The sequence below is a fragment of the Tubulanus polymorphus genome, chromosome 7, assembly GCF_964204645.1.
Source record: "Tubulanus polymorphus chromosome 7, tnTubPoly1.2, whole genome shotgun sequence".
Lineage (NCBI taxonomy): Eukaryota > Metazoa > Nemertea > Palaeonemertea > Tubulaniformes > Tubulanidae > Tubulanus > Tubulanus polymorphus.
Window position 1 is genome coordinate 13,658,251 of NC_134031.1, and position 26,222 is coordinate 13,684,472.

General features: G+C 38.7%; 1 protein-coding gene across 1 annotated transcript in view; it reads right to left on the reverse strand.

Annotated features, from left to right (window-relative positions):
- LOC141908631 (E3 ubiquitin-protein ligase LRSAM1-like) overlaps positions 1-26,222 on the reverse strand; it is a 65,273-nt gene that overhangs the window by 7,932 nt on the left and 31,119 nt on the right. Inside the window, exons 10-18 of the mRNA XM_074798741.1 lie at positions 17,803-17,835; positions 17,596-17,718; positions 17,403-17,490; positions 17,121-17,288; positions 16,926-17,025; positions 16,215-16,458; positions 15,978-16,073; positions 15,497-15,595; positions 15,087-15,218 (exon numbers count right to left, since the gene is read on the reverse strand). Coding sequence (XP_074654842.1) covers positions 15,087-15,218; positions 15,497-15,595; positions 15,978-16,073; positions 16,215-16,458; positions 16,926-17,025; positions 17,121-17,288; positions 17,403-17,490; positions 17,596-17,718; positions 17,803-17,835 — 1,083 coding nt within the window. The remainder of the gene's footprint in view (positions 1-15,086; positions 15,219-15,496; positions 15,596-15,977; positions 16,074-16,214; positions 16,459-16,925; positions 17,026-17,120; positions 17,289-17,402; positions 17,491-17,595; positions 17,719-17,802; positions 17,836-26,222) is intronic.

A 26,222-nucleotide genomic window follows, 5' to 3' on the forward strand; every position in this document is an offset into this window, starting at 1 on the left:
ATTGTCTGGCAACCTTTCAAATTCAAAGACTCCAACTGACTTCCCCAGCAGACTAGGGTTCCAGGGACACCATGCTCACTTGGGAAGTGGTTTCAAATGCTCAACAATCTAACAATTTCAATATTCAACATTCCCTGGTGACCATATACAAAAACCAATGATCTTGAAACTCACCACAATCATAGAACATGTCAGCAGCTACAATTTTGTAACCGATTGTGATAACGAAATGCTTCCTTACCAATTTAATATGGAGATATTATTCTACTATTCAACACCCCCTGGTGACCCTATGCAAAACCCTATGACCTTGAAACTCACCACAATCATAGAACATGTCATAAACTAAAACTTTGCAATTGATCATGGTAACAAAATATGCCTAGGTACCAATATAATAAGGAAATACAAAGTTATTGTACAATTCAACGCCCCTTGGTGGCCATATACAAAAACCAATGACCTTGAAACTCAACATAATCATAGAACATGGTATGAGCTAAAACTTTCCAATTGATTGTGGTAACAAAATATGCTTAGGTGTCAATATAATGAGGAAAAACGTTTTTCCACCTACAAATGAGTACTGTTGACACCAAGATGGCCGCCAATCGTGTGAATATATGCTGATCAAAAATACCTGTCTCATGTATTAAAGATCCCTTTCCATGGAATACCCATCACAAATTGCAATGAAAAATGGCAAACCAGTAGGAAGCTACAGGACCCAGAATATTGACCAAAATTGTCATTTTTGCGTACAAAAAAGGTCATAGGATGGCCATCTTGAGTCCGATTGACCCAATTTTCTTATGCTGGCAATTTTCTTATTTTCTTATGGTATAAAATACATACGAAAGATCAAGGTAATTGATCAATGCGTCTTCAAAATTTCCCTCAATAACTTCAAAAATGTGTAAAAAGTGCTGATATTGGCGAGCAACAATGGCTGCCATTCAGCCATCTTGATTTTGACAGGGCCAGTTTTGGGCTGAAGATGTGTCTAGGCTAGATACATGTGTAACCCAAGTATCAAGACATTACATCGATAGCGTGTCTTTAGAACTTTCCAAAATAACTGGATTCCGTCCCACCGCGAAGGAAAAGTGAGCGCAATAGCCCACTGGGACTAAAGTACCAAGTGGGCTAAAAACAAGGAATCTAATCCCGCTACCGACCCTTGGTGCAAGGCGCCCGTTCACACCAAGTGATGTAGTCATTTGCATATCAATTCACCTTGTAAAATGAATTTATCTGAACAAATCATTGATGAAATATTATTATTAAATCTTTTTTAATATTATTGTGATCAACTTCTATCACCATTCAACCTAATATAATGTGAAATAATCCTGAATACAAAGTTACCGGAACTACTTGGAAGGCACTTGGAAGTAGAGCGCATGTGCGAAGAGGTGGAAATACACGTGTAGTAGCTCCAGTTATTTCTGACGTTTCGCTTGGATAATAGTGATAACGTATTAATTTAACATAACGAATCAACTAATGAAAGTCCATAGATTGCGTCAGTAACCGAGAAGTAACCGTAGAATGAACAATATTCGAGTAACGAGTCATCGAAGTGTACGCCAGCCGAGTTTGTTTACAAACAAAAACGACCTTGACAACCGATGTGGAGAAGGCAACTACATAAACAAAATCAATCCTCGCAAAATAGTGCCTGGTCAAATTGCGCAGAAAAAATGCGGTTTTGAACTACAACAGTCCTGAATTATACATTAAATCAACAGCTACAATATAGACACTGATGACGAGTGTTGGGAGTAGCCTGGATTTACAAGAAGATGCAACGGTTATTGTCGATTTGGACGTATCACTCAGCAACCAAGGTGTGTTAACCGCCGCATGGGAAAACCAGAATAATACGGAAATAAACTGTGGAACCGCGGTAGATATGACTGAAAACTATGAGACATACACCACACCATGACATATTCCAACGCGATCAGTGACGCGGTCAGTAACTCGGTCAGTAAGCGACACAAATGTTTTGCACAATACTAACCAAGCGTTTCTTAATAACCTAACTAACAACACTACTAACAACTTAAACTACCACAAATTACCCACCGATACTGGTACTGGTACTACAAGGAGAGATGCAGAACAAAATCACTTCGGAAATCTTAGATCCCCATCGCGAATCAGACTGTTCAGTTGAACACTACTCTGTTGAAGAATTTCCTCTAAAAGAACATGATGTAGGCCTACCAAAACCCCAACGAGCGAGATACCAGTTAGCAAGAACTAGCCGTTTATTTCGATCACCAGAAGACGATCCACCCGCCACAGTTGAAAATATAGTCACACCATGGTCTGGGAGAAAGTTACCAGTACCTACCTATCATGAAAATTTCTAAAGTGAAATGTCTTGATACGGACCCGTCAGATGTAGAATACCCGATAGAGACAATAACAGAAAAGCAAACAAACAACAAACGTAAAATCAATACTGATTCCCCTCAAACCTATACAAATGTTGCCGGTTTTCTTAGGCCTGTTGATATGGCCTGTATTAAAGAAGTTGTAAAAGAAGCCATGAGTGAAGTTGCCAACCAGAAAGTCGACAAAGAGGATTTCAGTCAACTGGTAGCAGAATTTGCGAAACTAAATACTCGAGTAGAAACTATATTGGAACTGGTGAAACAATCCATGATACGGCGAAAATCATGAAGGAAGAGATTGAAACCAACATCTTGAATGAAGTTGAAAGTGACCTTGCCAAAATAAAAACAAGTATTTTCGAAACGAGGGAGAGGAGAACGCACTTAATCTTATACAATATTCCTGAATGTCAAGACGATGACTGGAAAGCAAGGTTTATCCATGACAGCGATGAAGTAGAAAAATTCTTAACTATTACGTTGGGTGCATCAGTTTCTAAACCGAAACACATAATACGCCTTGGCAAAACTAAAAAATTGAACGGACTAGCAAGACCAATCCGGGTTATCATGGTGCGAGAATGGGAGAAAGACTTGTGTTTAGAACGATATATCAACGAAGTGAAATTTGGACGAGAAAAGTTAGACGGAATATCGATGAGTGAGAACAAAACTCGTATTGAGATGCAAAAATACAAGGAATTAAATCAGTCCTTAGAGAAGACCAAGAAAAATGGTGAAACTGACCTTGTGATTAGAGATAATTGAATTGTGAAGAAGAAAAAGAATTACTTTCAACAATCGGGACACAAACCAACCAATCAAAGTCTGTGTCCCAAAAACTTATCATAATTTAGAAGCAGATGGAAATTCAATATCAAGAAAAAAATCAGTTATTATAGAAACAGCCTTAAATCATAATCAAAATGCTAATGGAATGATTCAAATCAACTCTTTAAACTGTCTATTCACAAATGTCGATCAACTCTTCAATAAATTTGACGAATTCTAACTGCTAGTTAATCAACAAATGCCCCAAATCATAGGAGTATGTGAAGTTAAACCGAAAAATCAACGGAGATATAGAGCTGATGAAAACATATTGAAACTAGATGGCTATGATTGTTTTACAAATTTTTCCTCTAACGAAGAAGGACATGGGATATGTTTATACATTAAAACTAACTTAAGTCCAGTGAAATATTCAACTAAACAGACCAATTAATTTACAGAAAACGTCTGGGCAAGAATTAATGTCGGTGATAAAAGATCATTATACATCGGTTGTATTTATCGAAGTCCGAACTCCAGCAAAGATAACAATGACAATCTAATGAACTTGTTAGATGATATATGGCGATGGAATGGTGAAGTTCTTTTCTTTGGTGATTTCAACTACGGCGAGATTGACTGGACAAATCTCACGTGTGCTAAGCCAAACACTCATCCAGCATCACAATTTCTAGAGAGTAGCCTTGATGCATTCTTGATTCAACATCAACTTCAACTATCGCGTTTTAGAGCCGATAACAGACCCAGTAATTTGGATTTGATATTTACTAACACAGACGAGAAAGTCAAAAACATCTGTCACAATGCAGGTCTAGGAAGAAGTGACCACAATTTAATTTCATTCGAATATGAAACAGAAACTATATATGACAGATCACTCTACAGGAGAGTTCAGTATTCGAAAGGTGATTACAAGAAACTGTGCGAATTAATGTCTGTTGATTGGGATGAGTTATTTAATGGTAAAAATCCTGAAGAATGTTGGCTGATCTTTAAGAAAAAATTAAATGCTGCTATAGAGATATGTATCCCAACTATCAAAATTAACAGAGATAAAAAACCAAGACCGCTTTGGATGACAAAGTGTACACTTAACTCTGTAAAAGCAAAAACCAAAGCATGGAAAAAATTCCTGAAAACTAGAAGCGACCAAGACTACAGCATCTACATTGAGGCGAGAAAAAGATCACGATCAGATGTGAGAAAAGCAAAAAGAGATATAGAAATTAATATTGCTAATTCTGTGAAGAGTAATCCGAAAGTATTCTGGCAGTATGCCAAATCAAAAATGTCCTCTAACAATGATATACCATATTTAATTGTTCCCGATGATGGAAATCGCTATACTGAATCAGACGAAGAAAAAGCGGAAGTTTTGTCAGAGTTTTTCTCATCCGTTTTTACTCATGAAGAGGCTGACAATATATGCGCCTGCGGATGTGTTAGAGTTTTGTGTTTATTGCCGAGTCACTGTGCTATATATAGACTCGCTCAGGTGATTACTAACACACACAGCCATACTGTAACCTATATTCGCACACACGCGGCTGACTGCTGACGCGCGTATATACAAATGTACTAGCGACGCAGTATTAGATTGGCCGTAATTTCATAAGTCAGAATACCTCCATCCACAAAATGTCAAAAATATACAAACATACACGGACTATTTCTCTCTAGAAATAAATAAAATACCGGCTATGATTTTTTTCTTAAATGACTTGGAAGACCCACTACGAACTCTGTCATTGGTATCGTCATACTTGCTAGTTCAGAATTGCAACTGAATTGAATAGCGTACTCGCTTATATTCGTATCAACGAACAAATTATAAGCAAACGTACGATACCTTATCGAATAAAATGTTCGCCATTTTGTCTTGGGTTTCACATTAGGCTTTCCCAATGGGCTTTCCCAATTACATCAGAGGCGCCGAAATTCCCGGAATTTCCCGTATATCCCACAAACAGCCAATCACATTCATTGTAGCTCAGATTACAAGGTCAACTCAAATAAATAGAAGCGAGGAAATTTAGGGGGTTTATAAAGTGAGGGCCTGTAGGCCGAAAAGTACATTGAGATCAGTCAAACTAAAAACGGCAACACTTCCAGGAAGGATTGAACTTTTATATATTTCAATTGCAAGCATTAAAATTGTCATATATAAAAACGTGCCATTACTTAGTGCTAAAAAGCAGGGTTTTTGCGTGTTTTTCAAGAATAAGTCCCCTAAAAATAACTCGATCACTATGAAATTTTTGTGGGCTCGAGAACTCATTAAGCCAAACCATGAAACCAAAAATCAACACAATCGGTTCAACAGCCAATGTTTGTGCCTTGTTGACACACCGGTACTCTATTCATTTTCAATGAAAATTGCTTCATCAGACCGTTTGCATAGGCAAACCCACGGTTCGCCAAAAATATGAATGTGAACAAATCAGCTGGTCCAGATAACATACATCCGCCAGTAAAATATGAAGCGAGAAATGAGATTTGTAAACCATTAACCATTATCTTTCAGAAGTCACTAGAATCTGGCATAATTCCTTCTGACTGGAAACTGGGATCTATATCCCCATTATTTAAAAAGGGTGACAAAGATGTAGCAAAAAACTGTTCGATGTTATCGAAATGAATGGAAAATATTACGTGATGAAATCATGTATCACCTAGAGACAAACAATCTGCTATCAAATAGTCAACATGGTTTTCGTTCTGGAAGATCTACTTTAAGCAATTTGCTCGAAACGCTTGATGACTGGACTGTAGCGCTTGATGAAGGCAATTCCGTTGATTGCATTTATTTAGACTTTGAGAAAGCTTTCAACACGGTTCCAAACCGTCGATTGATTCTGAAACTGAATGCTTACGGAATCTGCGGGAAAATCGCTGAGTGGATTAAATCGTTTTTAAGTAATCGGAAACAGTGTGTTCGTGTCAACGATAGTTTTTCAAATTGGAGACCTGTGATAAGCGGAGTTCCTCAAGGAAGCGTGCTCGGTCCGATGCTTTTCGTAATTTACATAGATGACTTACCTGCAATTATTACCACTCCAGTGAAACTTTTTGCGGATGATACGAAATTATACAAAGTTATCAAGTCTTTAGACGACTGTAATGATCTACAGCATCGTCTTGATAGCGCAATGAGTTGGTCGGATGAGTGGAAATTAAAATTCCACCCTGATAAGGCAAATAGGTTACGAATTGGATGCATTGAACCGACTTTCAACTATGAACTTCAGGGTAGTGTCATCAAAACATTGGAATACGAACGCGATTTAGGAATAACAATTGATGATAAATTGAATTTCAAACGTCATGTGAACGACGTCGTTCTGAAAGCTAATAGGGTGCTATACACCATTAAAAAAAAACCATCAATGTTCGTGATAGCTAAGCGTTTGTGTTGCTGTACAAATCACAGGTTAGACCAATTCTGGAGTACAACAATCCAGTGTGGTCTAATATTTCTCTGTCAGAAACCGATAAATTAGAGAGTATTCAAAGAAGAGCGACGAGAATGATTGTGAATGTAAAAAACTTGCCGTATGAAGAAAGATTAAAATATCTTAAAATTCCGAGTCTCACTTATAGACGATTACGCTATGACATGATCGAGACATTCAAACTAGTAACTAACGTATATTCCACCGATAATGATATTATCATGTTAGATGCTAGATGCCGTTTCACCAGAGGTCATCCTTGCAAGTTGGAAAAAAGACGATGCCGCAAGAACATTAGACTGAAATATTTTACAAATAGAATTATCAATTACTGGAACAGTCTGCCGACAGAAGTTGTGGAAGCACCATCTGTGAATTCGTTCAAGGCTTGGCTGGACGATAATTGGAAAGACTATGAACCAAAAACTAACTACAAACTATACAGACGCTAATGATACCTCGGCAAATGTGCTTTAACTTTAAAATCTAACAACTGTGTAAACAGTGTTAAGATCGCCAAAGCGGTCCATCACTTAATGTTACTGTTACTGTTACTGTTACTTTTGCAGCGTATTTAACCCCATTTATCGGATCTTTCGTTAATTCAATGAAAGTAAAAACGGTATGCTTCGGTTCGCGATAAACATACACGACACAATGCTGACACGCCAGTAATAGTCTCTCATTCCTCGAGAGCTAAAAATCTATATGCCCTCTGTAATGCATAATTAATTTAATTGAAAATTAAACTAGAAAAAAATCTAGCAACAAGAGGCCCATGGGCCTTGAAGCATTGGTAGATTATACTGTGGTATTAAGTGGTTATAATGTTTTACATCTGCCGGCAAATCTTCTATGACGATGTTGATTAGGAGGACCACAGACTTAAAGGTCTATTTGTCTAGTACAATTTTATTCCTGAAAATGAATTTATTTTCTGCCGAACAATTTAGCCAAGGCTATTTGTACTGTTACACCTCATTAATGCGATTCTGTTAAAAAGACGAAAATAGTTTATTCTGATGTTTTCCATCATGTCCCAGCCAAGATATTTATATCAATCAAGATTTGGATACAAATACCAATTTTTACGCATGAACTGTTAGGCCCCACCGAATAATGAAAACAAAAACAGAACGATTTTTCTGAATGCAATTGCAAGACCCTCTGATCTTAGAGCTCCAAGCTCTGGTGCATGTACGCATGCAAAACGTCGCAGAGAGCGATGGTGTCACTGAGGCCTGCTGATGATTGTTTGTTTGTCTTTTTGTTTGTTTGGCTTTACGTACGTCGTTTGGATCTTGGTTTCCCAAGACTATTCCTATTGGATTGTTCATTTAACCTCATGGCGGTACGGCCTTTGAAGTGTTGCCCGCACACTGTTCGCAGCCAGCAGGACTCGAACCCACTTGTAACTCAGCATTGATTGGATACAACAGCACGCCTTATCTCACTGAGCTACTGAGGCCGCTCAATTCAATTCCAAAAAAACTACAGCAGCGGCAAATAACCATCGCAATATTACAATTTACGACAAACAACACGTAAATTAAATCACTATTGTTTAACGCATGGAAAAGATAATAAAAGGTATTTTTTCCCGGCGCGCATTACAAAGCGAATCTCTGCCGAGTGCGTAAGAGGGTGCTGCCGCCTTATGATTGCGCAGCAGGCGGGTAGGGCATCCTAAAAACAAAACTTATATTAGAATATAGCCGAATCGAATTTTACAATGTCAGTCAACTGATTGATAATAAAACATGGTTGTTCTCGGCGTACTTAACAATGATATTTTCCTCCAATAAACAACTCTGATAAAATTGTGTCATCATGAAATGGTTTTAACTTTAGTAAAGGCGTTCCCGCACGATCACATACGGGTTTCAGTCACAAGTAGGCTGCCGTTCCACTGCTCTAGAAATATGTATTCTGACAATGAGAATTAATCCTTAATAATCCCATGGATACTGATAGTTGGAATAACAGTGATATCCAAACACTGTGATATTTATAAACCGGAGGTACATAATTTTATGTTTTTCTATTCAGAAGAGGCTGTTCCCCATTCTTTACTGCCAATGTTAATGCGGACATATCGCTACGCGATTGTTTAACCCACTCTCATCTACCAGATAATGAACGAGAAAAATGCGATCAAATAACTTTTTGGACCATTAAATCAGAAATCTGGCGACGCTATGTTGTGGTGAATAATTGAAACATTGTTTTCAGTCATTTTCAGCTGTTTCTAATGTTTTACGTGAACGGAGTGACAATTTGAAGTCACTATGAAACTGAAAAGAGTCGGCGCTATTTTTTCGTACTACTATTTTCGATCCATTTTACTAGCATTGGCATGACACGTCATAGACGTCAACCAATGCTAAAAATGGAGTCGATTTTGTGTGAAATTTTGATGAAACTGACTTTCACCACTTCCCTGGATCAACTATGACCTAACAGCATTCAACACTTTATTTTCATGAACATCAATGAAATATTTCACCACCTTTCCCAACAGACCATTGACTTCTTACCACAACGATTCAGTAATTTAATTCCAAAAATATAGCTGCAAAGCAGCGATAGCGGGTTTTCTGCACAGTCTTAGAATCCTGTTCAATGGTTAACACAGTTTTATAAGAGGAAGCTCGACAAACAGTCAATTTGACCTACATTAAACCATGGACAACTGGACCAGATGGTCCTATTTGACTCTGGAAAATCCACTGTTAGGCGATAATTTCTCTTTATGATTTCGACAAAGCATTTGATAAGGTACAACATCAGCCATTACTAAACAAGGCTATTAGGAAACAGTATCGATGATAGGTCGGCGAAATGGCTCAGCATTAACTCTGAATGAAAACTTGTAGCCGAAATCAACGTAGCGCCTCATCTTGGAATAAGTCGGTCTAACTAGTGGAGTCACGGAAGGTAGTATCCTAAGTCGTCTTCTGTTTAATGTCCTGACAAATGACATACACAGTAATACAAAATGTACCAGACCGAGTAAATTTCCAAAACGACCTTAACACGCTGTTCGACCAAAAATCTTAATGATCCAACAAGAAAATCTTGTTCGAATAAAAACAATTCTGTTTGATCGAACAATACGCTTTTTGTTTGAAGCAAAACTTTTCTACATTCTGAAAGCTTTGTTATTGTTGAAATGAAAAACTTTTTGTCCCGGCAAAAAAATTTGGTTGAATGAAAACAATTCTGTTCGATTGAACGAAATACTTAATACTTTTGGTTCGGAGAAAAAACTTTTTACAATATACTTGTTCGAACGAAAAACTTAATGTTCTGATAAGAAAATTCTGTTCAAATTAAAACGATTCTGTTCAATCGAACGATTGTTTCGAACGAAAAACCTTTCGTTTGGAAAAAAAAGTTTGTTCAACTTTGTTCTAATGATTTTTTCAAATTGGTTCAATCGAACAGAATATTATTGGTTGGAACGAAATCAATTTTGTTCCGACGAAAGAATTTTCAAGCGAAAGGTCTTTTGAACGAAAAAAAAGATATTTCTGGGGCTCCGCAGTAACTTAAAGCCAGACGTAGGTCGGCCTTTTGACGCGATGCGATTCTCGCATTGCGTCGCAAGTTTCAGTGCAAGTCGGTTGCGATACGATTGTCAGCGACTGTGTGCGACTATTTTCTGCCAGTCACAAGAGCGCATAGGTTGGTTGTGACAGACGTGCGACTCCTTGTGACTGGCGTTGCTGAAAGTCGCAACCCGTCGCAAGGGAGCGTATGTCGATGAGTCGTTGCGACACAATTGTCGCTGGCGGTCGCAGTGATTGGCGTCGCAGTGAGTCACAAGCCGTCGCAAGGCCGACCTACACCCGGCTTAAGTCATTAGGAATTAATGAAACACCAGTTTCATTTATGATGAAAAAACTCAAATAAAAAGTCTGGCTTATAAAGCTGTCTGCTCAGACGAAATTTTCAAAAAAATCTTCATTTTTGGAAATAAAATTGATAATTGTGATTGATCGTTGCAAGTCACAACCAGTTAATCACTAATCAACATGCATTTTAATAAATCTGATTCCTCCTTTACAGTGGACTTAGCTTTAACCTAGTAGAGGCTACTAGCCTATGTAGGCCTATGTATATGCGTAGGCCTAACATCCGGACAGATTGGTCGTAGGCCTATTGAATAACAACCCTCCTAAATATCGTAAATTTTGTTTTGAAGTTCAATCCCATGAGTCCGTTAATAAACGCAACAATTATACTGTGTTTGTTTGAGACAGTAAAGCTCAGTACCGGTAGGCCTAAACCTAAAGGTCGCGTAAAACTCGATAAAAACTTCAAGCGACACAGCGAACGATCTCCTTTCCTCCACAGCCAACGCTTACTCCGAATGTCAAGTGCGAGTCCAGCATACGGATAGGAGTGTGTTATATACTTGTATTTAGTAAATACCTTGTGCATTTGACAATGATCGGTATGTACTGTAGGAAATATAGAGAATTGATGGTATTGATATAGAGGTTGAAGCCCGCGGCCGAATAAAGTAATATATTCTTTTATTTTGATACCTCGTCGACACAACAGCTTTTCTCCGCTATATCTCTTCGGCGTGTTTAGTTTAGGCCTACGACTCCCCGGTACACTGATGATTATCTTAATTATGTAAATTTGGTAAAGAAAAATAGGTATTGTTAAACTAATTGCTTGAAGCCCGCAGCCAAATCACTGGTAGTAATAAATTAATTTGTACTCGATTTGATTCTCATGATGAGGAGAAAGTCTCCGCTGATCCCCGGAACGACGATGTAGTGACACATGTCCATTCATCGATGTTTACGGCTTGACAGTGCTTTTAAAATCTAATGTAGTTAATTTCCTGTATATTGGTAATATGATTTGAGGAAAATGGGCTATTGTTAAAATTAGTTTTTAACTAGGGGTCCAGGGACACCATGCCCACTTGGGAAGTGGTTTCAAATGCTCAACAATCTAACAATTTCAACATTCACCGCCCCCTGGTGACCATATACAAAAACCAATGATCTTGAAACTCACCACAATCATAGAACATGTCAGCAGCTACGATTTTGTAATTGATTGTGATAACAAAATATGCCTCGTTACCAATTTAATATGGAAATACTAAGTCATTCTACTATTCAAAGCCCCCTGGTGACCATATTCAAAACCCGATGACCTCGAAACTCACCACAATCATAGAACATGTCATGAACTACAACTTTGCAATTGATCATGGTAACAAAATATGCCTAGGTACCAATATAATAAGGAAATACCAAGTTATTCTACTATTCAACGCCCCCTGGTGACCATATAGAAAAACTTATGTCCTTAAAACTCACAACAATCATAGATGATGTCATGAGCTACAACTTTCCAATTGATTGTGGTTACAAAATATGCATAGGTACAAATTTAATAAAGAAATGCTAAGATATTGTATTATTCAACGCCCCCTGGTGGCCATATACGAAATCCAATAACCTTGAAACTCACCACAATCATAGAACACGTTATGAGCTACAACTTTCTAATTGATTGTGGTAGCAAAATACGCTTAGGTATCAATATAATGTGGAAAAACTTTTTCCCACTTACGAATGAGTACTGGTGACACCAAGATGGCCGCCAATTGCGTCATAATTGGCTGATGAAAAATACCTGTCTCAGGTATAAAACATCCCTTTCCAAAGAATATCCATCACAAATTGTAATGAGAAATGGCAAACCAGTAGGAAGCTACAGAACTCAGAATTCGGGCCAAAATTAACATTTTTGGGCACTAAAAAGGTCATAGGAAGGCCATCTTGAGTCCGACCGACCCAATTTTTGTAATGTTGATGGGCCCTGGGGGGATTCACATATATCCGAAAGATCAAGGTAATTGATCAAAGCGTCAAATTTCCCTCAAAAAGTTCAAAAATGTGTAAAAAGTGCTGATTTTGGCGAACAACAATGACTGCCAGTCGGCCATCTTGATTCTGACAGGGCCAGTTTTTGGGCTGAAGATGTGTCTAGGGTAGATACATGTGTAACCCAAATATCAAGACGTTACCTTGAAGCGTCTTCAAAACTTCCCAAAATAACTGGATTCCGTCTACGGACGGACGAACGGATGGACGACGGACGAAAAGTGAACGCAATAGCCCGCTGGGACTAAAGTCCCAAGTGGGCTAAAAACCGCGGCTGAATGCGCAATCGTTGGGTAATAAATTTGTTAATTTATGCTTGAATTGATAATCGATGTGACAAGAAATGTGCGGTAGATTTCGGAGAGACGACTTAGAAAAAAAAACATGTCGGCTCTTTGAATGGGGCTCAATTTTGGATGTTTACGGCCCGACAGTGCTTTTGTAACGTTGATTCTTCAAAATTCGCACGGAGTATCTGTAGATCTGAATGATATCAGACGGATTGTATCGGCAACAGCGGTAATGTAAAAAAGCCTATGTACTTTTGACAAAAAAGTGTGGAAAAAAATAATAATAATGATAATAATAATAAGAAACACGCGAATCTCAATAGGGTTTTCTGTGATGTAACAGAAAACCCTAATTATGACAAGCAGCCAGTCGGCTGATACAGTTCTGCTGCTATACGATAAGATTTCAAGTGTTCAAATCCGGAAAACAGTTCTATAACTTTTTAGCCCTTGGCCCATAGTATCTACATACCGAGCTTTGTCAAGCTCGAATAATGATTGTAGGACTAGTAGCGATTGAAAGATTTTACAAGCGCCATCTGTACAGCGCCTCTGAAGGTCAAATTGGGGAAATGGCTCTATAACTTTTTAACGCTTGGCCCATATTAATTTCAAACCAAGTTTGGTCAAGATCAGAAAAGAACTGTAGCGCTAGTAGCAAATTAGCACTAGTAGCAATATCATAATTAACTCAGCAATGTCTTGTGTAGAAACATAGAATCCCGAGAACCTACTGAATGTGGTATCTATAAAATTCCCTGTAGTCAATGTGAAAAGGCTAACATCAGAGAGATTGGTTGGTCAGTTTGTACACGAATAAAAGAACAAAGATGTGATGTTATTAATGCCAAATTGGAAAGTTCAGTGATTACACATACTTTTGGAACAGGTCATACATTCAGTTACAGTCAAAGCAAGTTAAAATATCCATGCAATGACCTTAGAAAAAGACACAATATAGAATCAGTTATTATCATAGAAAATCCCAATACTGTGAATTCTAATACAGGTTTACTATTTGTCCTAATCGTATATCCTTGTGATTGATTCTCAGCTCCTGGTTCCCTTCTTTGGTAACCACCACATTTTTGCATTACTGCAATTCATAATTGTATCATTTTAGTTTATCTGATGATGGGGTTTAGAAGTAACCCTGCAACTGCCAGATAATAAACGTTTGTATATATCTGCTGTGGCTTTTTATCTGTTTACTCTACACTGAGATTAATATCAGTTCACTATAGTTGAGTCACAAGTTCATGGTAGAACAGTTTTTGATAATGATGTTGATGGGAAAACCCTTCTAGAGGGATTTCCAAGTGATGTCCTTCTCAACTTAAACTTGCTCTTTCTTTCCAATTTTGGTTACAATTAGGTATGAATGCTGAATTAATGTCTTTTTCTTTTGATGGCATACACAGTCAACTTTAAATTGTTAATCATTCATAATATAGGTATAAGTGGATCACACGTTCTGCTGGGTGTCCAGGGGTTGAATGCATGTGACTTCTATTTTGAAAATGTTCAGTTAAGTTAAGTAATTAAGAGGGAGCCCACTTTTGCTCACCCAAATGGCTTTTGTTGGGGTGCCATATGTCCTTCTGAAGGGCTTTCCCTGTGATTTCATGAAACAAGATCAAGCATCAGTTAGTAGAATCGGGAAAAATTCATTGATTACAATTTATGCTACCAAGAGCTAACAAAAAGTTACTCTCAGGACCATTCTACAGTTGATCCTAAAGATGTGTAAAATGTACGGATTTTGGTGAACAAAAATAGCCGCCAGTCAGCCACCTTGATTCTGACCGGGCCAGTTCTTGGGCTGAAGGTGTGTCTAGGGTAAATACATGAAAAATCAAAATATCAAGACAATCCATTGAAGCATCTTCAAAACATCCCAAATGATAGAATTCTGTCTATGGACAGACGAAGAAGAACACAATGTAGGCTAAAAAGAAGTGATAGAGAAATATTCTCTATGCATATTCTCTAAGACACTGAATATGCTAGTCACCAGTGAAAATCATAATAGAGTAAAATAAATGCTTTAGTTGATATATGAAGACAAGAGTACGTATTGATTCTTTTTCACTGATAATCAAGAGAATATGCATGCAAAATCCCTTTATCAATAGCTTTTCCGGTCAGCAAGACCTGAAATGTAAATTCTTTATTGTCGCAGGATCTTCAACAAAGTTTTGACCTTAAAATGTTATAAATTCAACATACTTGTCTCAGTTCAGCATCCGTGAGTTGTAACATTGTTTCTATCGTAATACGATGCCTGGCAAAATGCGGTATATATTCTCCAGCATTAGACTGTTCCAGTATCTTCACTACCGATATTTCCAACATTTTTTCCTACAAATACCAGAGCCATATTATCTAGGAGTGGTGTAATGGTGAGCAGTCAAGCCAAGTTCTTATAAATGTGCTTCACATATGCACAGCACATATTTATGAGCAACTAGCAAGCAAATTATCTATCCATGTGGTTCCTTGAGTGCATGTTATCATCATCATTATCATCAGATTTCAGGCCATAGTTTGACTGCATCTTGCCCATCCTCTAAGGATGTTTTGATATATGTAGTAAAGTCGGGCCTTGATAATCTCATCAAATTTTTAATTATACTTACTACATCCATCAGAGCTTTCGGCTTCCTATCCATTAAACGCTGATACTGAATTAACCAGTAATCCTTTTGATCATCTTGACGTTGACTTTCCATTTCATTCTATAAAACACAACACAATACAATTGTGCACAAATTTTAGAAAAATATTACAGGTATACTACATTCTTCTCAACTTAAACTTGCTCTTTCTTTCCAATTTTGGTTACAATTAGGTATGAATGCTGAATTAATGTCTTTTCCTTTTGATGGCATACACAGTCAACTTTAAATTGTTAATCATTCATAATATAGGTATAAGTGGATCACACGTTCTGCTGGGTGTCCAGGGGTTCAATGCATGTGACTTCTATTTTGAAAATGTTCAGTTAAATTAAGTAATTCAGAGGGAGCCCACTTTTGCTCACCCAAATGGCTTTTGTTGGTGTGCCATATGACTGAAACAGCCCTTTTCAGGATGGAAAGGCAATTGTAATATACATACAAGTCTATTTCTCAGTTCCTGTTCTCTTTTATCTCGTTCCCGCATCAATTGTAATAACAGCAAGGACAAGGCTTGTCGTTTATCTTCCAGAATGTTCTATAACATTAAGAACAACATGGCATTATAAAGAATTGCATTTTCATTCATATTGAGTTTGATTTAGCATATTTGCACTCAGAAAACTGCCGGCACCAGGTGAGCCCCAGCAGAAGAAAGGATAGCAATTTTCATATTTACCTTTTCGTTTTGGAATTTTTGATCACGTTTTTCAACCTCCAATAGAGTGAGCTGAGATAACTCTTGTTGAATGAGTTCAATCTGTTTGCTAACACGATGGTGTTTGGAGTCCTTCTGCAGCTGTAATGCTATAAATGCATTACGTTGCATCTCTTCCTCGTCATGCAATGATTTCACCAGTTCACTTTTATCCACATCTCGGTTTAACAGCAACTCACTTAAAGCTCCATCTACCATACATTCACTGTCAGAATAGAAATCACTCTCATTTATCCATAGAGGTTTTTAATACCCTAGCATTTGTTGTTTAAACGAACCAAAAAACGAGATGATAGAAATAAAACAATTATCAAATGAACATTCATTTGATCTGACGTTTTGAGTCTACACTAAGACTCACCTTCAGGAAAATATCGCTGAATTCAGTTTCGCTGAAGTGAATTTTAGTCAAGACTCAAAACATCAGGTAAAATTATCTCAAAAATATTTTACAGATCTATGCATGAAGACTAAGATGGCCGCCAATTACATAACAATTTACTGAGCTAGTGTGGCAGAGTTTCATGCCGAGTTTAGCAATGCCATCAGGTACGAATCCCTGCCAAGGGAGGATGCAACTTACAGGCCAGGTTTACTTGCATGCCGATAGATATGGTAGATTGACTAAACCAATCTCTCAAAACATAGGTACACTTATTTCAACACACTTACTCATTTAATGCGCGTTTTGCAGCTTCGTTTGTGTTGTAAACGTAATTCAGGCGAATTCGTTCAAACATCTCACTTTCAGAAATAACTTTCTCCATTGCAGCTATTTGGACACACAAACAAACTGGTTATCATATTTTTAATTCTAGACTGATTTCCACAACTGTGAATCGCTGAGAAGCAAAATGCAAAACTAACCTATGACTTCTTGTTTTCGCAATAATGCTTCTTCTTCTTGTCGCACTTTGAACCATTCTTCTGCTTTTATGCGTTCTTTTTCCATTTTATCCATGGTTTCTTCCCGTTTGCGATGTTTTTCGTTCATTTCCAAAATATGCTGCGTTAAATTCGATGCATTCCTTTCGGCTAATATGAAATAAAGAGGAGAACACTCATGAAAGAACAAACATTCTACCACCTGCCTTGCAAGTGTCCTTCCTATTAGTCCTTATTATAACTGTGGTTTGACATACAACTCACCTTCATATAGTTTATCAATCATATCTTTACGGTTCAGTTCCTTTTGTAGTTGAAGAACATTTAAATCATTGTCCAACTTATCTTGACCCTACTCATATAAAGTATATAATCACACAGTAAATAATGAAATATATGATGAAAAATAAGGTTTGGGCTATTTGTATGCATGTGCAACATTCAAATGTAGGCCTACCTTTGATATTTCTGTGAGGATATTTTGTTTTTGAGATTTTGCAACAGCTGTCAGATGGGCTTGCTGCCTCTGTTCATTTTCAATTTGTTTCTCCAGCAATAAAGTGTCAGCTTTCTTCTTTTGCTACAATTAACAATATTATGACAAAACGATATAGGTAGAAGTATTAATATTTCAACAGTACATAGGCAATGTGTAGATGTATACCTTTGAAAACTGGTACTGCTCCATCAGTGCTTCCTGAAATGTAATTACCAAATTATTATTTTTCTTATTACAATTACACCAATGGCAGGATTCATAAATAGTCCATGCAAATGAAGAGAAATGTCCTGTACTCATTGCACACAAATACAGCAATGGCAGGATAATAAATAGTCGGTACAAATGAATATAAATGTCCTGTACTCATTGCTTTTTGTATAGGTAGACAGTTTGTTTGATTTGCAATAAAAGGTGGTGGCTTCAAACCAGGATCGGATCCAGCAATACACACAGTCTTTTTGGTTTTCAAAAATCTGTATTTCTAACAGTAAAATTTGTATTACCTAAGATATTACCTGTATGACAAAATTAAACATGTGATTGTGGTTAATGACTAGAATGATTAAGCACTAGGAGGAGGGCAACCAAGTTCGGACCTCGAAAAAATTTAAGTTAACCTACCTAGAACCCAGAAATTTCTCATGAAACATGAGTTGAACCGGTGAGACTGAACCTGACAGCGCCCCCAGTCAACACCCTCCTCCATTCTATTGTTTGAAACGAGGAGACTCCATATATCAAACTTTGCTGCCCTTGATGAAAATATCAGCATTAAGCTTGCCATATTACACGACCGTCCAAGATTTTTTTTTAAACTGAGGACTTCACCAAACGAATGAGTCAACCCGGTATGCACTCCATCTAATTGAGGAGCTAATTACAAGAGCTAGCCTAGCTGCTCTAGATAAGATAAATCAACTCAGAAACAAAAGGAAAACCCTTAATTTATTCAGGGCCCAGTCGACATTTGTCAGGTTTGACAGTGCCCTGTCGACAAAAATCGACATTTCTAATGGCAGTTTTATTTTTAGTTTTTCGTATAGAATTCTGCAGAGAAACCTGCCGCAGATGGCTTGATTGAATGTCTGCGCCCATTAGTATGTTTTTATGCTGCCTTTTTGTGGTGTTGCAAATAAAAATATTTGAGTTTTTTGCACTTGAAAGTAGTGGGTACCTATCTGGAGGTCATGTGATCTAACTATAAGCTCATTTTCTAAACATAATTACCGATATGATTTTTACTTCTGACAGTAGACATAAAATATTCTATTGTCAGCTGTTAGGTGAGACTAGATACCCGATTTGTTCGTTCTCAATACCTGAAATTTAGGGCGTTATCAAATAAATAGGTCACCAACTATAAACTATGCAAATTAGTTCATTTCCACAAGATAGAGGTCACTTTCAGTAAGAAAAATCGCCAAAATTTTGTAGTGTCATACCTTACAGACTTTTAAATTACCATAAAGCTATATCTCCTGGAGTTTTCACTTCATGGAGCTCCAATGGTACTACTGATTTTCCTACTTATTAGTTAACAATGACCGGCAATCTGAGGGTTTTCTCAAATCACACAAGGGCACTGAAAGAGTTAAAAGGACAAACTGATCTCCTTCGGCCAAATTGAAAAAAACCGCTTCACAATTTAGCTAACGACCAGTTTCAAGATTCAGTTAAAATCTCCTGGGCGTAGAAAAAGGATAAGAGACTCCAGGGATAATACAACCCCCGAGCAGAGGCCCGTCATTTATGACTCGATGAGCCACCACTGATCCCGTTGCGAGCGTACCGATCTGACCAGACGGATCCCCAAAATAAAAAGAGGCAAAAGGAGGTCGCCATTCTTCTTACTTGATGTGGCGACACTTTAGGAGGCACAAAGCCCTCTAGAGCTAAGGGCTCCTTTATCAATCCTTAAACCCACCCAGCGATCTTTAGATATTTTGACTTTGGCAGTATCTGAAATCGAAATAAATCGACAAACACTTTAACCTCTCTTAGGGACTCCCTGGTCCAGAAACGCAGGGCTCTAACTGGACATAAGGAATGATGTGGGAGATCTCAAGGTACACGATGGGAAAGCCCTCTTCCACACAAGCCCAGTCATAGCAAGCAGCCGCAAAAAATCAGTTATCTTCATCACATCCAACCAAGAAGCCCTTGACAATGGTTCAAAAGCCTAACCCATCAAAAACCTCAGGCACCCATGGCCTTGCAATCCCCAGACCTATCAGATTTGAAATCCTTAAATCAACTGTGAAGTCAGGAAACCAGAGAAGCTGACCATATGAGCAACTGCTGATCGTGATCACTTCAAACCTTGATTGGTTAAGAGATATCTATGAACTAACCTAGGGAGCGCAAGAATCGATCTGCCGCTCACCACATCAACCAGTATAAATAGGCCATTTGGCGTTGTACACTTTATTGGTCGACTCCCAATTGGAAGCAGCAATGAGAGGCGGCCTGCTTTAAAACCCCTCCACCCTGCAGGGATTGCTGGATAACGGCCATGCATGAAGATCCAACAACGCTCGAATCTCCTCTGCGTGAGCAGATGGAAAGTTTGGCAGAGCCCTTAGGGTTATCAACAATGTCTGTGACGGCCAACAAGGCGCTACAAGAGCCAATTCACAGTTGTCGGTTGACTCTACTTGAAATGTATCGATCAGGAGTTGGAGGAAAAGCGTAACCAGAATCTTGTCCAAAGGGAATGAACAGGCGTTGTCTTGCCAGTAGATCTGGGAAGGGGGAGACAAACACCGGGCATTTCCCATTTCGGGGTCAACCTTGTTGCGAAACATCGAAATTCGGATCCCCATTCAGGGCACAGATCCCATCCGCAACTTCCTTATGTAGACCAATTGGTCGGAATTGCAGTGCCCTGATGTGACAACGCGTCCAACAGAACATTCAGCTTCTCTGCTAAATGGGATACCCACAATGGAATTCCTCATGCCTGACACCACAAGAAATTTACCTTAGCCGGTGCAGATAGGTTCCATGACCGGGTTCCACCTTGGTTCTTGAGATATGCCAAGACTGTGGAATTGTCTGTGGCTAACTGGACATGACAGCCTGTGAGCTGTCTTTGAAAACAATGGAGGGCTTTCTTTACTGCCAACATTTCCAGGATGTTGATGTTAAAGCTGCTTTGCGAACGTGGACCAACTCACTGGCTTCTGACTGGCCTCCTCTCTACAGCCACCAACACATTGCCTCTGTCAAATTCGTCAATTCAAAACAGCTCAATACCGCCAAAAGCAATTAATCTGGCTTTTTTTGTTAGATTGCATTAGACAGGATTATGATCTTCAGGATTTTGAACTTTTTATGACCTCTAATTTTTAAGACAATTGGACCCCTCCAACCTGACCTAAACAGAATGGCCCGGCATGAACTCTTAGAGGTTTTTCTTATCATTGCAAATTAATTTCAATGGTATTTGAAAGGCTGAATCCAAGAACATGTGAGAACACTTGAGAACAATAAGCAATTAACAATATCAGCTACTTTTCCAGTAGTATACATTTCAAAACAGTCACTTTGAAATAGTATTGCTTTCAATTCGGTTGGTTTTCTATAGTAGCTGTTTCGAAGAGTCTACTATTGAAAAGTGAGCATTTTAAAACATCTGCTTTCGATAGTGCACACTAGCAGTAGAGGTGACTGTAAAACCACCTGCCTGTTAACAGTGACTTTGTGATAGTAACTCCTACCATAGCAGCTACTCTCAAAACAAATCGTTTCTCAAAGTCAACTATTGAAAAGTGACCATTTTGAGATCGCTTGCCAGATTCCCTGTTATAAATTCACTGTAGCAACATATGCTTCAGATTTGCAGTGATACGTGACAATATAAACATACTGAAAACTCTACTCATGCTATAGTTTGGGGTATAGTTCTATTTAGAGTGACTCAGTTAAGATCTGAAGATATTGTAGATAATCTTTGAGGATGTGAAATGTGATGAGCGATTCCCATCTCTAACCAATAAAAGTCGAGATTGGAGTTAAATTTGTTTACAAATTGTCAATAGTTATGTAGTGTTAAGATTCTGAGAACCAGACTTAACTTCTTGAGATTTATCCCGAAACCTAAATGCCGTACGCTCGAGAGTCTCCACAACTAACGAACAGCACTGTTCTTCTGAGTGCCATATGATGAGCCAGTTTTCAAAATAGACGAACATTCTTAGGCCAAAGACTTCTGCACTGGTTTCACCAATTTCTAGAAAGGCAAGGGTGCGGAGCTGAGGCCCAAGGGAGGCGCAAAACTGATAAATCTTGTTTCACCATTTTACCCTCAGGTACCTTGAAGACCTGGGATGAATAGGAACCTGAAAGTACTAATCTTTGAGGTTCGAGGTTGCTGCCCATTAACCAGGGCTGAGCAACTAAATTACCTCCTTTGGAGTGGTCATATGAAACTTGGGGACATAAAGAAACTTGTTAAATCTGGACAAATCTATCACAGTCTGGGGGCCTTCATGACTGTGTATATCTGGGAAAGACCAGCCAGGGATGAGATGTTGACTGGCTAGATCGCCCCTTTCCCCAACAGCACATGCAGAGCTGGGGAGATACGAGATAGTTGGCCAGCTTTTGGACACATATTGGGAGGGTCCACTAATAAGTGGAGCTTCTCCAAAAACTTAAAACGGAAACCCTCCCATCTCTGAAACCTGTAGGACCAGCAGTTGGCATAGCTTTTTAAGCAGCCTTCGACTGGACATTCATTGCTTCTTGTCCCACTACCCCAGAATAACTCTTCTGGGGGTTGCTCCTCTGCCAACCGGCTGGATGGGGAGTCTGAAGGACGGTGATCTGAGGAACTGCTTACTCCGCGGACAGGAACTGGAGTTGGGGCAGGGAAAAAACTGCTCATGGCCTCTTCCTCATAGTATCCGGCGGGTGGCGCAAAGCGCTTGGGTCTGTCATTCAGTTTTGACCACTGCTCACTAGCCTCAGCGCCTGAAAAATTCTTTGAGGAGCCCAGGGGAGACCTAAAGAGCAGGTTTTCCCGCTCAAAGGATAGGTATCGCACTTTCTCTAAACCCTAAAGATTCGAAAGCCTTGGAGAAAGATTCAAATTTGTCTGAAGCTGTGCTATCTTAGGAGTCGCGTCTTAGCAAACCATGGCGAGAGACTTCATTACCCAGTCTGCTCCTAAGAAAAAGTCAAAAGCCGCTGATACATCCGACCCCTGAGCGGAGGACAGTACACTCAGTATCTCTTGTAACTCCCCTCCAAGGGAACGAATAGTCAGGCCCTGAAAACTCATCACCTGGGTAGCAGCCGTAGCAACTTTCATGCATGCCTGAAAATAGGCCTACGACAGGTTTATATCCTTCACAGCCTCTAGGGTCTATCCCCAAAATGGTGGAATACCCGCCCAAGGCACCATGCGACCTATCCCCCAGCCGATTTCTGACTGGATCAGATGGAGAAAATGGTTGCAAGGGCCTTTCCTGCAGCGGAAAGGTAAACGATGCTGGTTGAACCTTGCCCTATAGCCAGGCATCCAGTTGCTGCTGCTCTACGGCCATGCTGGTAAAGTTGGAAAAACTGGCTCAATTCCGATTTGACCACCAATTTCTGTGAACGCTTAACCAGTCATCCACCGTTTAGGGATTTGGTGCTCAGCTATGGCCTGGTCAGTATAAAACTTGCGCATACAATCATCCATGAATAATTTGTCCTCCTCCACTGCAAGGGATGTTGGACATAGTGAAGACAAATCAAAAGGTGTGTCTGAGGGCAATGGCTCCCTGGAGGTCTCTGACTGCAGGCGCGGTGGAAGCAATGTTTTATGGCTGCGGCAAAATGCCGATTTTGGACAGATTCTTAATATTGCCGCGGCGAATTGACTTAATTTCTTCAAAATAGTGGTATTCAAAGAAAAAAAACGTCATTCAGTAAATTAATGCCGCGGCTTTCGCCACTGCAGTCGCTGCACTTCCACTGGACTGCTCAGATCACTGACTCCCTTCAGATTTGAATCGATTCATCTGGCTATCCAGGAATTCATTAAGCATCGCCACGGATGCAACGGTGGGCCCTGAATTCCTGAACAGGAGTTGAAAGTTAAATTGTTACTATCTGATAATCCTGGAATGCAAATACACTGCCTTTTCACACCTGATTATTTTTGGGTATATATATTTGTGAAATACAGTTTTCCGGCGGTGCATTTCTGTTCTGTATAAAGAAACTACGCTGTTCATTCATTCTCTTGTTTTTGCGGGTCTGCCCACCAGGGAAACTACGACAACAGGAACTTGGGAGGTACCTGCCCCCAAATCCGGGGGCAAGCAGTAGCAACACTCACGAGTGAGAACAGTAATGGTACCATTTGAAATCTATGGACCATGGGATCCCACACCCCCTATGATGGTAGGGGGAGGGGAGCCATATACAGTCTACCTGGGATGTAACGTAGCAGTTAAGACCAGATAATTTTTACGTTATAACCAAAATACGGTATACATATATACCGTAGAAACTTTGTTATATCCGAATGTCATTTAAAACCAAGGGATATCCATACATGCCTGTATGCAAAAAAAGAGTTCAATGTGTTGAAAAATCAGAGAGGAAATAAGAGGCTTGAAATTCTATTAAAGTTTCATGCCGATGTTTGTGAATACATTTTGCTTATCATAGATTTAAAGTCCATGCCTATGTCTAAAGGATCTGATATTAAAGAATCACTTTTTCTGCCCTCGTAATTTCTTTTTTGTTTACTCAATTATCAAGGAGCATTAGCCTTAATATCTAAATAAAAATAAAACACTAAAATAGACTAAAGTATACTAGAAACAGTAGTTAGTTAAACACCGTTTTTCATCTTGCTGCTTTAAAAAACGCGCTACAGACTACTGTTAGCGTATTGTGTATGCCCATATGTAAGTGTTGTCATGGAAACTATCGATAATTCAGACATGACACGTGTGTGAGTGTGTGTGCTTGTACAGTAGTAGGGCTATTGCAATGTATTTAAACTTTTGGTTTTAACTGTTATACTTTTTTCTCATTTTTTAGGGTTTTCTGACTTTCGTCGAAAACCCTCTTGAAATTCTGTTGATTATTATTATTATTATATATTTTCCGCCGATTTCGTCAAATAAAATTCATCTTCATTCAGATTCGGCAACTGACAGCTTCGAAATGAAATGTATAAATTGATACTGTAATAACGGTCTCTCTGAACCAACAGATTGTCTGAATGTACTTTCCATCCTATTTGAAACTTAAAATTACTTATTAGGTTACTGTAAATAAAGAATTGAATTGTATTGTTAGACAACAAGCACCGGGGAAATAACAGTTTGTGACGTCATTTAGTAAGTAAATAAAGGAGGGCTCCGAGAATTTCCAAATCACGGGGGACTATACTGGGGTTAGACCATTCAAAAGTTCATTATGTACTTGTAGGTTATTAAAAATATTATGATATTTGATTTGGTTTTTCTAAATTTAATTAATGAGGAAACCAATGAAACTATGCTTAGAAAATATTGGTAATAAAGTAATTTTGAATTTAGTGCGTATCATGCTACTGCTCAGACGCCATTTTTTATTTACATGCGCTCGAATTGATTTCTCGCTATAAACTTGTTTGTGTATTGTTGTGTTGTGTATAAGCTCTAGTGAACAACAACGTAAAAGGTAAGGATGAAGCACTTTCTTGTAGTTGTTTATAGCCAGCACGAATTTTTGGTGGAGGAAGTCGGGCCGTACTATTTCATCCTCCGGCCCTTGCCAAAGTTTGATTCACCTGCCTGGGCCCGGTTCCACAGTTGTGAGTTATTAGAGTTAACTCTTGAGTTAAAATCAGTTCAATTTCAATGTTTTAACCCTACTGTCTGTATCGCTGATAGATGAAAGCAGAAAAACTTAAGGAAAAACCCAATTACGGATCAAAACGTCGCAAGCATGGGTGACAGAATAATTAGTAGTAGTAGAAAGGAGGGTCTAACTGCAGTTTAGGTCACCTTTCCACTGTGTGGCGCTAGTGTTATTAAAGAATAGTGGTATGGTTAGGTTAGGTACATAACCATTAGGGACACCTAAACTGCAGTCGCTCCGAAAGGAGAATCTACTAGTAGAACGATGACCACACTCAAGCGTGGTGAACGGATAATAAGATAAAATCCCACTATTTACAGATTAAAAGAATTTAAAAACCAGAATTTATTTATTAAATCTAAAAGAATCTACTAGTGTTAGAACTTCTGCTGAATTCACACCAGTCTCTCGTGGGTGTAGTTAAGTCACTAGATGTTTGCTGAATGTGATTAAAGTCTTACGAGTAACAAGGTATTGACTATTGGAACCATAATCATGGTTTGATATCTATTCAACAGGTCAAATTGTTCACATTAAGTAGGCTACCATCATGCCTAAAAGAAAAAGACGTGCTGGTGGCTTTGATCCAAAAAAGGTAAGATTTCTCATGACAATTTTTGACTTGCAAGTGCTCAATTCATGGGAGTGCTGCGACGACGTACACTATATAATTGTTACGACGATGTATTATTTTATGCCATATGTCACGACGTATTGATGAATTACCGACG